Source organism: Mercurialis annua, linkage group LG4 (assembly GCF_937616625.2).
Source record: "Mercurialis annua linkage group LG4, ddMerAnnu1.2, whole genome shotgun sequence".
Lineage (NCBI taxonomy): Eukaryota > Viridiplantae > Streptophyta > Magnoliopsida > Malpighiales > Euphorbiaceae > Mercurialis > Mercurialis annua.
This window is the reverse complement of record NC_065573.1, coordinates 34677427-34688595: the sequence shown is the minus strand read 5'-3', so window position 1 is coordinate 34688595 and position 11169 is coordinate 34677427. Positions and strand designations below refer to the sequence as shown.

Sequence of the window (11169 nt, the reverse complement as noted above, 5' to 3'; positions counted from 1 at the left end):
CTGAACCCGGTTCGTTTCTAATAGTTTTTAAATTCCACCATCTGTCCCAAAACTTTTCAATGTTCTCACTTCTCGCCCACATTCAAGACAAAATCATCACTGGTTCCATCACAGTAGCAGCAGGCAAAGAAAATAAAAAATGAAAACATCAGTCCCTTTACGCAGTGAAGCTCACTTAGTTCAAAGCATATGCGGAAGCATAATAAAGGGTAGCTGGAACAATCTACTGAGAACCAACTTTAATTCTACAACTCTCCACCAGGTACTCTTACACCTCTCTCTTTACACCCAAACCCCTCATATTTCCTGGGCATTTTTCAAATTCATTGACTCATCAATTCCCAATTATAAACACTCCTTACAATCTTCATGGACCATGATTCATATTTTAACAAAGTATAAACATTTCAAAACTGCCCAGAATTTGCTTCACAAGATTGCTTACAAGGATTTTTTGTCAACTCAGTCTGTTTTGAGTGCTTTAGTTGAACTTCATGATGACCCAGATGTGAATTCTCATGTGTTTAGCTGGCTTCTCATATTTTATGCCAACTCCAAAATGCGAGAGGAAGCTGTTCAGGTTTTTGAGCATATGAGGGTTCATGGGTTTAAGCCACATTTGCATGCTTGTACTGTGTTTTTGAATTCCTTGGCTAAGGATAGGCTTACTGATATGGTGTGGAGAGTTTATAAAAAGATGGTTAGAATTGGGGTTGAGGCTAATATTCATGTTTACAATGTGTTGCTTCATGCTTGTTGTAAATGTGGGGATGCGGAGAAGGCGGAATTGTTGTTGAGTGAAATGGAATCGAAGGATATATTTCCGGATCTTTTCACGTTTAATATATTGATGTCGTTGTATTGTAAAAAGGGTATGCACTATGAAGCTTTGGCTGTTCAAGATAGAATGGAGATGGGAGGGATAAAACCTGATGTTGTTACTTATAATTCGCTTATTTACGGATTTTGTAGAGAAGGGAGGATGAAGGAGGCTATAAGGCTTTTTAGGGAGATTAGTGATGCTACTCCTAATCATGTGACTTACACTACTTTGATTGACGGATATTGTCGATTGAATGATCTTGATGAAGCTTTGAAATTGCGAGGAGAAATGGAATCTCAAGGACTGTATCCTACAGTTGTTACGTATAATTCGATTCTGCGTAAGTTGTGTGAGGGAGGCAGGATAAGAGATGCAAACAAGCTCTTAAATGAGATGAGTGAAAAGAAGATTGAACCGGATAATGTCACGTGTAACACGTTGATTAATGCTTATTGTAAGATAGGAGACATGAAGTCATCTTTGAAAGTGAAGAATCGGATGGTAGAGGCTGGTTTAAAGCTAGATCAGTTTACTTACAAAGCTTTGATTCATGGGTTCTGCAAACTAAAGGATATGGATGGTGCTAAAGAGCTATTGTTTAGCATGCTTAATGCGGGATTCTCTCCTAGTTATTGTACATATTCATGGCTCGTGGATTGTCACTGCAATCAACACAATGAAGAAGCAGTTATCAAACTCCCAGATGAGTTCGTAAGCAGAGGTCTTTGTGCTGATGTATCACTATACAGGGCACTAATAAGGAGATTTTGTAAAAGAGAAAATGTTGATTTTGCCCATCGAATGTTCAGTCTCATGCAAGAGAAGGGCATAAAGGGAGATAGCGTGATATACACTAGTCTAGCATTCGCATACTGGAAACTTGGGAATGCAAATGCTGTTACAGAGTTTTTAGATGAAATGTACAAGAGAAGGCTGATGATTACTCTCAAAATTTATAGGTCTTTTAATGCTTCTTATGCTGGTGACAATAGCACGTTGAATCTCTTCTGGAATCATCTGGTTGACAGACACATAATGTCTAAGAACATATTGAAAGATATGGAGCAGAAAATTTAACACCACAAGGGAATCTTCATATTCGCATGTTATCATTTGGTAGCATCACATAATGCTGCTCATATCAGTTTGTGATGGCCTATGTTGATTGAGGTTTAAGAAGATTATTACTATCCATGTTAAGCTATTCAATATATAGCTGGAGCATCATATGTTGAATTGTGCAAGCGATCTTACTGCCTAGAAGAGACGCAAGGTATATTTTTCGTGCACATACAGAGCTTATAGCTCAATTTCTTGTTGTTTATCTTTTGTAATGCACCGTGACCTTTTTGTGATACAGTTCCTTTCAGCAAATGGTTTCACTGGAGCCCAAGCTGCTCTTAATAAAGATAAGAAGGACTTAACTGAAAACTGTAACAGCTTCAATACCTGCTTCGTTCCCGAAGGTTCGTACCTCACACCCATGCTCTTGTAGAAATTTAGGAGGATGTGTTTTGGAATGAGAAATTATAAATTAGCATTATTACATTAGCCCTTTTAATACATAGAAATTCACTTCCAGCGATACACTAGCTATTTGTATCGTTAAAATTGATTAGGAACTTTAAAACTATGAATTGAGCACTTATTGCACCATCATATTTTCCTGAACCAATTAGTACTTTTCCTTGAAGTGCAAGATCTGTATTCAGAAAATTGAAAGTAAAAAATTGAGTTCTTTTTAGCCACAAAGGGTCTATAGTGCTTCCTTCAGATGAAAAACTTGAACAATGATGGCAATCGTACACTAATGGTAGAACCGTAGAAGACTAGGTAATTATCTATTATTTTATTAGAAATTATTCTCTCGAAATTGACGTGCACTATACTAAAAAAATTCTAGCAATCTAGGTTCATAGACTAAGGAAATATAAAAGATGGATTTATTTTGTAAGAAATGGACAGCAGGATCATGATAAGAGATGGTACATTTAAGCATGGTGCTATTTATGATAGTTGCTGGAGAACTTTTTATATTTGCATTTAGACATAATTGGTCAGTTGAGCTACGTTTGTGCATAGATACATTCACAACATAACATGTGAAGTGAAATAATGAGACTTGTTAGCCTGGCAACCTTGTGTTTCTTTGAGTTTTTCACTTGCGAGATCCACTTTTGATGTTCTTCAGCTTTCTATATTTTTCATATCAGGTGATGAAATGCTGACCTCGGAATGGAACTTTTACCAGAGTTATATGAGCTTAAAGAGACACTCTTGGTGGATCCCGAGAGTATCACCATTATTATTTTGGGGGCAAATTATGTGTGCCTTGAGGTTTCAATGTTCCGTATGGCTGCGTCTTTTCTCTCTTGTTGGTCGATGTGCAAAATTTAGTAAAAAAGGTTAATCAACGTGGATTTCTGAACTGTGTGCGATCATATAAATAGTCTGGTGATGACATTCGGAGACATGGATTGGTTAATTGATGTGTGGACTAGGGATGAAATCCAGTTGAACCAAATGTGGTTGTTCTTTACTGCTATTATGATGATTCTATTGTAGAACTGGATCTACACAAAGATTCTGAAGCTAGTACATAACTAGAGCTACAGCAGGAAAGCATGGTGATGAAGCGGATAGCTCCAGGGTTAGAGATACTCCGTTACATGTCAGATTTGGTCAACTTATTTTATAAATGGATGTGAGGCATGAAACATGGTAGCATGGTAGATTTCCTCAGCTCCAGTATGCTATGGTGCACTAAAATTTATCGAATCCTGTATGTTTCTGAATTTTATTTGTACTTTGGGAGATACTTATGAAACTCTGATATTTATTTATAACATATATTTTTATAAAATATACTGTTTCGCAATTTTCTAGTTCAGCATTCCCGTTTTATGTGACATTTGTAAAAGTGTTTCTGATTTTGTATGGCATTGATTGAATTTATGTACTACGTACATTATTTGTATTCAAGCTGAAACACAAGTTTTATTTGAAATGTGCCTTACTCTACTGTCAAAATAAAAGTGTAACTTAAGTATTTGTCAGTATTTATAGAACATGTTTAATCCAAGTCCTTATTGACATGAAAATTGACTGAAGTTATGTCTGCAGTAAAAAATGATTAAATGATAATTGATTGAAGCAGCATCTATGTTCAATTTTGATTTCTGAGAATCAAAACCAATACACTGACCAATTGATTGTCTCTACTCTAGGGGCGCGTGTCTGGGTTGAAATCGAACTAAACCAAATTAAAATTGTACAGTACTTTTTAAATTGAACCAAATCAAATTTATGAGGAACTTTTTCAAACCGAGATATACTCTTTGGTTCGGTTTGCATTAAAACTTAATTGGTTTTGATTTTTTGTTGGAAATCAAACCGAATCGATAACTGACTTTTTATAATCTCAAACCGAACCAAACTATCTTGTTCGGTTTTTGCATAACCCTGACTGTCTTTAATCAAGATGAATTTTCTAATCTAATAGTTTTTTATTTATAAAATTTTCTGATTAAATTTCTTTTAGAGCTCTTTCACTAACAAAAATGATTTAGAACTCTCTTCACATTTATTTTATCCTAATTTGGCAAAATGTTACTTGTGAAGGGAAAACTTTTTAATATGATATCCACACAGAATACCAATTCCATTAGAAATTGATTTGCTACTCCAATAATTCACATACATGCATTTTCCTATTCTCAAGCTCACCCCCTAGTCAGAAGCCCTAAAATAACTCAATCCCAATAACAAACCGACACATGTTAAATCAATACCTAACCACAGAGTGACAAGTGTCAGGCTCCCTATCCACCTGGAAATACACGTGTCAAGCAATGAGGGTGGCTTTAAACAGTATAAATAGTGGGAATAACAAAGGGTTATCATCATCAAAAGTTTGTGTTTGAAGTTTAAGTTAATCACCAAATTAAAAGTAATTGTTTAATTTCATTTCCTCAAGAAATCAAAAATGGCTGACAACTCTCAGAAGATGGCTTACAATGCTGGTGAGACCAAGGGCCAAGCTCAGGTCAGTTTCATTTTTTATTTCTTTTTAACACTTTAATTAATTAATTATGCATTTTATGGTCAGATTAATATTTTTTTGTTTTTAATTTTCAGGAGAAGGCCAGTACCCTTATGGACAAGGCAGGCAATGCTGCTCAATCTACAAAGGACAAAATTAATGAGGTTCAAGATTATAGATGAAATTAATCTTCTCTTAATCATTTTCCTATAATTAATTAAAGTTAATTATCAATATGAAAATGAATTGATTTTTATTTTGGTATGCATGTGTAGGCTGGCCAGACAGTCCAGGCAAAGGCACAGGGAGCAGTTGCAGCAGTGAAGGATGCAACTGGCATGAACAAATAAATTTGAGGACCAGATAATTATAATAAAAATGTCATAAAGTTGCTAATTATAAGCAAACTTTATTGATTTTTATTCAGTTTAATTATGATTTTAGGTGTTTTGGGCATCTCTATAGAAGAATGCCTTTTTTTTAATTAATTTTATGGTATTTCCTTTGTATAAAGAAGAGAGCTCTCACTCTTTATGTAGCTCTCACTTCATATAAATGCACTAGTCATTTGCTGTTTTATCTTAATTTTCTCTATATTTTATATTTTCTCTTTATCTTTCAAATAATATTTTGCATTAATGACAGTAATTTTTCCATAAATTTATGGCATTTGATAATTTCAAATTGGAATTGTATAAATGTCTCTAAAAATATTACTCAGCATAGACAATAGAGAAATAGTAAAAAAAAAAAAATCTTGGGCATAGCCAAACATGATATACATAAGCCATAAAAATAAAAATAACAAAGGTAAAAAAATTTATATATTGCTAATTTCAATATACAATATTTAAAATATTGTTACTTATATAAACATTTAGACTGATACTTGGAAATTAATAAAAAAAAAACAAAGTCTTTAAAAAAAAATATTTAAGATCTGTTTTATATTGTTAACTAGTACTGTAATTTAATTTGCTTACTGTTAGTAGTATAATTTGACGTTCATGAGAAATGATTGAAGTGATATATAAAGAGGGTCATTATTCTTAGATAGAATTTCTATAAGAATGATTTTATATATATTTACTAATTATAGTAGAGTACATTAAAAATATAAAAGATAAAGTTACTATTATATTAAATTAAAATAAATTAATTTTTTACTAGATAAATTAAATTTTTAGATATTCATATTTATATAAATTATTTATCAATTTGGGACGGAATGGATATATAATCAAAAAATATTGTGTATAATTTTTTTTTTAATTTGAGCCGGTAACTTGTTTTTAATTTTAACAAATTGAGATAAATGCGTGAGTTTGAAAGTATAAATTTCAAATTTATAAAAATCATTAAAAGTGAAAAGTGATGTAAATTCAAATTAAGCCAAATATTAAAAAAAATTATATAAAATCGGTTATAAATCTGAAAATATGTTTTTTTTAATCACATATGTTATAAAATTTTCATATTGTGTGTTAGATATCATAGATGTATCGGAAAATTTATATTTAAGGTATTTGACATTGTACTACATATATCCTTTGTAGGTAAAGATATTTTTATATTTAAATAAAAATAAAACTATTGAACTTGAAGCATATTTTTAAAATTAAGAGGTTTTTCTTGATTTTTATGATTTTCCCAAATATAAATGCATGCAAGCAACTAAAGATCACTTCAATGGGCCAAATAAAGAACGAAAAAGCCCTAGCCGAAGCCTTCTAAACGTATAGGCCCGTCTTTGATTTACTGTGTCATGAAGTTATAGTTACTGTTGGTAAAAAAAAAGATGAAACAGAATGTCAAATATCCCTGCTAAAACCCTAATTACAATTTCATGCTTCCTTTGTATGTATATTTCCCAGGCAACTTAATTTTATCAGATTCAAATCCAAAACCCTGAAACCCAATTATCAGAAATGAGACATTCATGGCGATTACTGCTCTTCCGAAGCTACCCTCGCAGCCTCTCATCTCTCAATACCCAGGTAAATTCTCCTTCTCTATCTCATATTCGATCTCTCCATTCACTTCAATCTCAGTTATTACACGTGAAAATCAACAACACCGCCAACCCAATTTTCTTCGGCAAAAACCCAATAGCTCACAGTTTCTCATCAGACCCGTTAGTTGAAACTGAAAACAAAAATGACCCAGATCCTCAGTGTCTACTCATTTCTGACTTTTTCACTAAATTTAGTGACCTTGATGAAATTTCTAAAGAATTGGAGTCCAATAACGTTGTTGTTAGTCATGAATTAGTTTTGAATGTTTTGTGTTTTCTGGAGTCTAATCCTGATGTAGCTAGAAAGTTTTTTAATTGGGTTTTGGAGAAGGATAGTCAGAGATTGAGCTCTAAAAGTTATAACTTGATGCTAAGAGCTTTGGGTGTTAATGGGTTGGTTGAGGAGTTTTGGGGTTTAGTTGAAATTATGAAGAAGAAAGGGTATGGTGTATCTGGGGTAACTAGGGATAAAGTAGCTGAGAAATTTGAGAAAGATGGTCTTAAAAGTGATTTGGAGAAGCTTAAAGAAGTTTTTGCTTCGGGATCCGTGGATCAGTCTGTGGAAAAGATTGCTCAGAGTGTGAGTAGGATTGTTAGGAATCAAGTTTGGGGAGACCATGTTAAGAAACAGATTAGTGATTTAAATGTAGAGTTTTCCGGTGATTTGGTGAAGATTGTTCTGGAGAATTTAGCTATGGAACCGATGAAAGGCTCGATTTTTTTCAGGTGGGTTGAGGAGAATGGGCTCTTTAAGCATGATGAAAAGAGTTATAATGCGATGGCTAGGGTCTTGGGAAGAGAAGATTGTATTGACAAGTTCTGGGAGGTTGTTGATGAAATGAGGGAGAATGGGGTTGAAATGGAGGTGGAGACATATGCTAAGGTTTTAGGACGATTTGTGAAGAGGAAAATGATTAAGGATGCTGTGGACTTATATGAGTTCGCTATGACGGGTGCTAATAAACCGTCAGTGCAATGCTGTACCTTTTTGTTAAAGAAGATAGCTGTTGCTAAAGAATTGGATATGAATTTGTTTTCAAGGGTTGTGAAGATCTTTATTGGGAACAATAATGTATTGACAGATAGTATTCTTGATGCAGTTCTTAAATCTTTGACCAGTGTTGGTAGATTGGGAGAGTGCAATAAGGTTTTGAAAGAATTGAAGGAGAATGGATTTGTAGCTAACAGTAATATGCATAGTAAGATTGCTTTCAGCCTTGCCAGTACTGGCAAGAAGGACGAAGCTGATGAATTTGTGGATAATATTGAAGCATCTGAAAGTAATTTGGATTATAAGGCATGGGTATCGTTGATTCAAGGGCATTGTGTATCAGGGGATCTTGAAAAAGCATCTGATTGTTTCCAAAAGAAGGTTGAGAAAGATGGAGCTTCTAATACTGGTTATGCGTTTGAATCTTTGGTAAATGCATATTGTCGCAGGGACAGAGCGCTAGATGCAAGCAAGCTTCTGCATGAGTATGTCGGTCATAATGAGTTAAAGCCCTGGCATACGACTTATAAAACACTGATAAGTAAATTACTGATTCAGGATGGATTTACAGACGCCCTGAAGTTATTGGATTTGATGAAAAGTCACGGTTTTCCGCCCTTCTTGGATCCATTTATTAAGCATCTATCTAAGCATGGAACCAGTGATGATGCCATTGCTTTTATGAGGGCAATGACTTCCAAGAAGTTTCCATCTACGTCTGTGGTTCTCCGTCTATTTAAAGAATATTTCAAAGCTGGGAGGTACTCTGAAGCACAAAATGTCCTGTCCAAATGCCCGCACTATATCCGCAACCATGCTGATGTTTTGAATCTCTTCTATTCAACAAAAGCTGCTATAGATACCACTCCTGATGTTACAGATACTGCAGCTGTGGCTGTGGCTGTGGCTGTCTAGTGTTTGTTAAATGTATGGCATATGTATTCTGGGGTTGATTAAGTGTGGCATTTGTTCAGAAATTTTGACATGAAAAGTTCGACACCTGCTTGGAACTTTTGCCTTTTGAAGTTTAAACAACTTCTTTTACTGGAAATAAATTTAGTCTCAAATGAAAGATTTAGTATAAACTAAGGGAACTGTTAGTTTTAATCTTGTTCATGGCTAGTGGGCGTAGACAGTGTCTTACCGTAGTAACATTGTTATTTATGTGGGATAATCTCTTCGAATAACCTTATACCGAGTGTTATTTTTCTCTCCTTGCATGCTTGATCTTTGTATATTCAAATGTGGACTTAGTCCCATCTTCTTATTATCATGTTATGACTTTTGCAAGTTCTGTATCGGGTGCAGCTGACTAATATCCTTTATGAATCCTCAGGATCTTTGATAGCCATACTTGTACCCGTCAGTCTTACTTAAATATTTAGGGGTCCTTTTGTTTATCATCACTTCTGATAGGAACTTTTTTTATAGATAAATTTGGGTTAAGAAAATACGTTACATTGTTGTAGTACATAGAATAGAGCAACTTGCTTTCTGGGATTTTTATGGCATATGGTTCAAGGATTGTATGACCTATATTTCACAAACACTTGCCAAATTCTACGTTTAGGCATTTCGTTTTACATTATTCTTAGCCTCTTCCTCAAATTTACACCTAATGTGTGATTAGATTTTGTGGGCTGTGCTATGCATTAATGTATGATATTTTAGCCTATCTTTTAACTTGTTTTTCACTCAACTCTATCGTATATGACAAATTGGGTGGACATCAAGATCCTCTATTATAATATATTCTTATGTTTGTAACTATTCACTCCTAAAGTTAAAGCCAATTTGGAAATTTCCTTCCACCTTTTAAGGCAAAAAAAATGGAAGCTTTTGCAATTATCTTTGGCATCCATATCAAATCTTTGCATTTTGCTGGTGTATCAGCCAACAAGCAACGTTTCATTTTACTAGCTAATTTCTCGTTTGTTTGTACAGTGAGTTCTAGTGTATTATTCTGCTCTTGAAATATCCTGGCTTGTATTCAAATGTTAGACTTAATTTACTGGTCGGAAATCATCAATTCAAATGAATTTAATGGTTGAATCTTAACATTATATAAATAACACCAAACTATGTTCACATTTTTTTTTCATCTGTGACATTACATTCATTTGTTAAATTTACGAAGCCAGCGTCACTTTAAATCAAATTCTGGTCTAGACTACACCTTAGATGCCGTGGTTCATCGTACCCGTTCTCCTTCAGGCGTGGTAATGAACCACTCGAGTGTGCTCTGGTACCACCTATAATAACAGTACGAATATAATTGATTCAAATTAACCTGACTCCAAACATTTTGAAGTCGTTAATCAGGCCTAAAAAACGCGTTCAATTTCAATCATGAAAGCAACAACTTTGCTTACTATGTGATAATTTCAATTTTGTTTTCTTTGAATTATTGAGGTTATAGAGGGGACCATAATTTGGAAGTGAGGGTGATTTCTGTACAAATGCACTAGGTTTCACAATTTTGTTTATTTACTGTTAAACATAACTGCAGGCTTTCATCAGATTTCCTTTCGTTTAAAGATGAAAGTAAAATTCAAATGTCCTTCTTCCATATTTTTCTACTGTACTAGAAAGCAATATATCGGAGGCCCTCAAGACCAGAAATACAATTCACTGAGCCTTAAAGCAGCTGAACTTCATACAATTTTAAATGTTCTTAATTATGGTTGTAAATTTTGACACAATTAGTTAAACTAATCATAACTCGTGTTTAAGTTGGTCATTAATGATTAATTAAACGAGCCAATTTTAAAGTTTGTAGACTGCAAAAAAAATTGGCATGTTTTCCATTCTTAATATATTATTTTTCAATTTGACAATTTAAAATATAAACCGTCAATTTTTTACAATTCAAAACACCAAATTATTTTTCAGTATAGAATGGTGATGTATATAGTAGAACAGTTCATACTTCAGCGATGTGACCGAAACAGTCTATATTCTGGTGTCCATATAAAAAATTTATTAAAAATTTAGTATTTTGAACTCTAAATAAAAAATAGTTTAATGTTTATCAAAGTTGAAAGTCAATTTTAAAATTGCAAAACATGCTAAAATTTACAAATTATTTTAAAATTAACCCTTACTTCAAAAGAAATGTAATAAAAGAGTACCGACATGCAAGTAGGGTGTACATCCGTGTTGAATATAAGAAATCAATATTTTTAATCTTTTTAAAGCTGAATCGAAATCAAATTTATTAGGATTAAAAATAATATTCAAAATTTTTTTGGGAGAGAAATTGAACTCACGACCTCACAATTTGATGCCCGACGTTTATA

At 33.4% G+C, this 11169-nt stretch overlaps 3 protein-coding genes across 3 annotated transcripts; all 3 read left to right on the top strand.

Moving 5' to 3' along the window:
- The first annotated feature begins 3 nt into the window (after positions 1-3).
- Positions 4-3701, top strand: LOC126677505 (pentatricopeptide repeat-containing protein At5g38730). The gene is made up of 3 exons (XM_050372164.2): positions 4-2096; positions 2184-2289; positions 3037-3701. The coding sequence occupies exon 1, from the start codon at positions 140-142 to the stop codon at positions 1898-1900; it is 1761 nt and encodes a 586-aa protein (XP_050228121.1). The 5' UTR covers positions 4-139; the 3' UTR covers positions 1901-2096; positions 2184-2289; positions 3037-3701.
- Positions 3702-4720: 1019 nt separating this feature from the next.
- Positions 4721-5444, top strand: LOC126678006 (stress-induced protein KIN1). The gene is made up of 3 exons (XM_050372850.2): positions 4721-4868; positions 4961-5029; positions 5141-5444. The coding sequence occupies exons 1-3, from the start codon at positions 4809-4811 to the stop codon at positions 5213-5215; spliced, it is 204 nt and encodes a 67-aa protein (XP_050228807.1). The 5' UTR covers positions 4721-4808; the 3' UTR covers positions 5216-5444.
- A 1230-nt stretch (positions 5445-6674) lies between these two features.
- LOC126678125 (pentatricopeptide repeat-containing protein At3g02490, mitochondrial) lies at positions 6675-9090 on the top strand. The gene has a single exon (XM_050373007.1). It carries the CDS (start codon positions 6794-6796, stop codon positions 8783-8785), a length of 1992 nt encoding a protein of 663 aa, XP_050228964.1. The 5' UTR covers positions 6675-6793; the 3' UTR covers positions 8786-9090.
- Positions 9091-11169: the final 2079 nt, after the last annotated feature.

Coding starts and splice junctions, on each gene's coding strand:
- LOC126677505 (XM_050372164.2), top strand. CDS start 140: ATGAAAACATCAGTCCCTTTACGCAGTGAAGCTCACTTAGTTCAAAGC.
- LOC126678006 (XM_050372850.2), top strand. CDS start 4,809: ATGGCTGACAACTCTCAGAAGATGGCTTACAATGCTGGTGAGACCAAG. Junction 4,869..4,960: donor AGACCAAGGGCCAAGCTCAG/GTCAGTTTCATT, acceptor TTTAATTTTCAG/GAGAAGGCCAGTACCCTTAT. Junction 5,030..5,140: donor CAAAGGACAAAATTAATGAG/GTTCAAGATTAT, acceptor ATGCATGTGTAG/GCTGGCCAGACAGTCCAGGC.
- LOC126678125 (XM_050373007.1), top strand. CDS start 6,794: ATGAGACATTCATGGCGATTACTGCTCTTCCGAAGCTACCCTCGCAGC.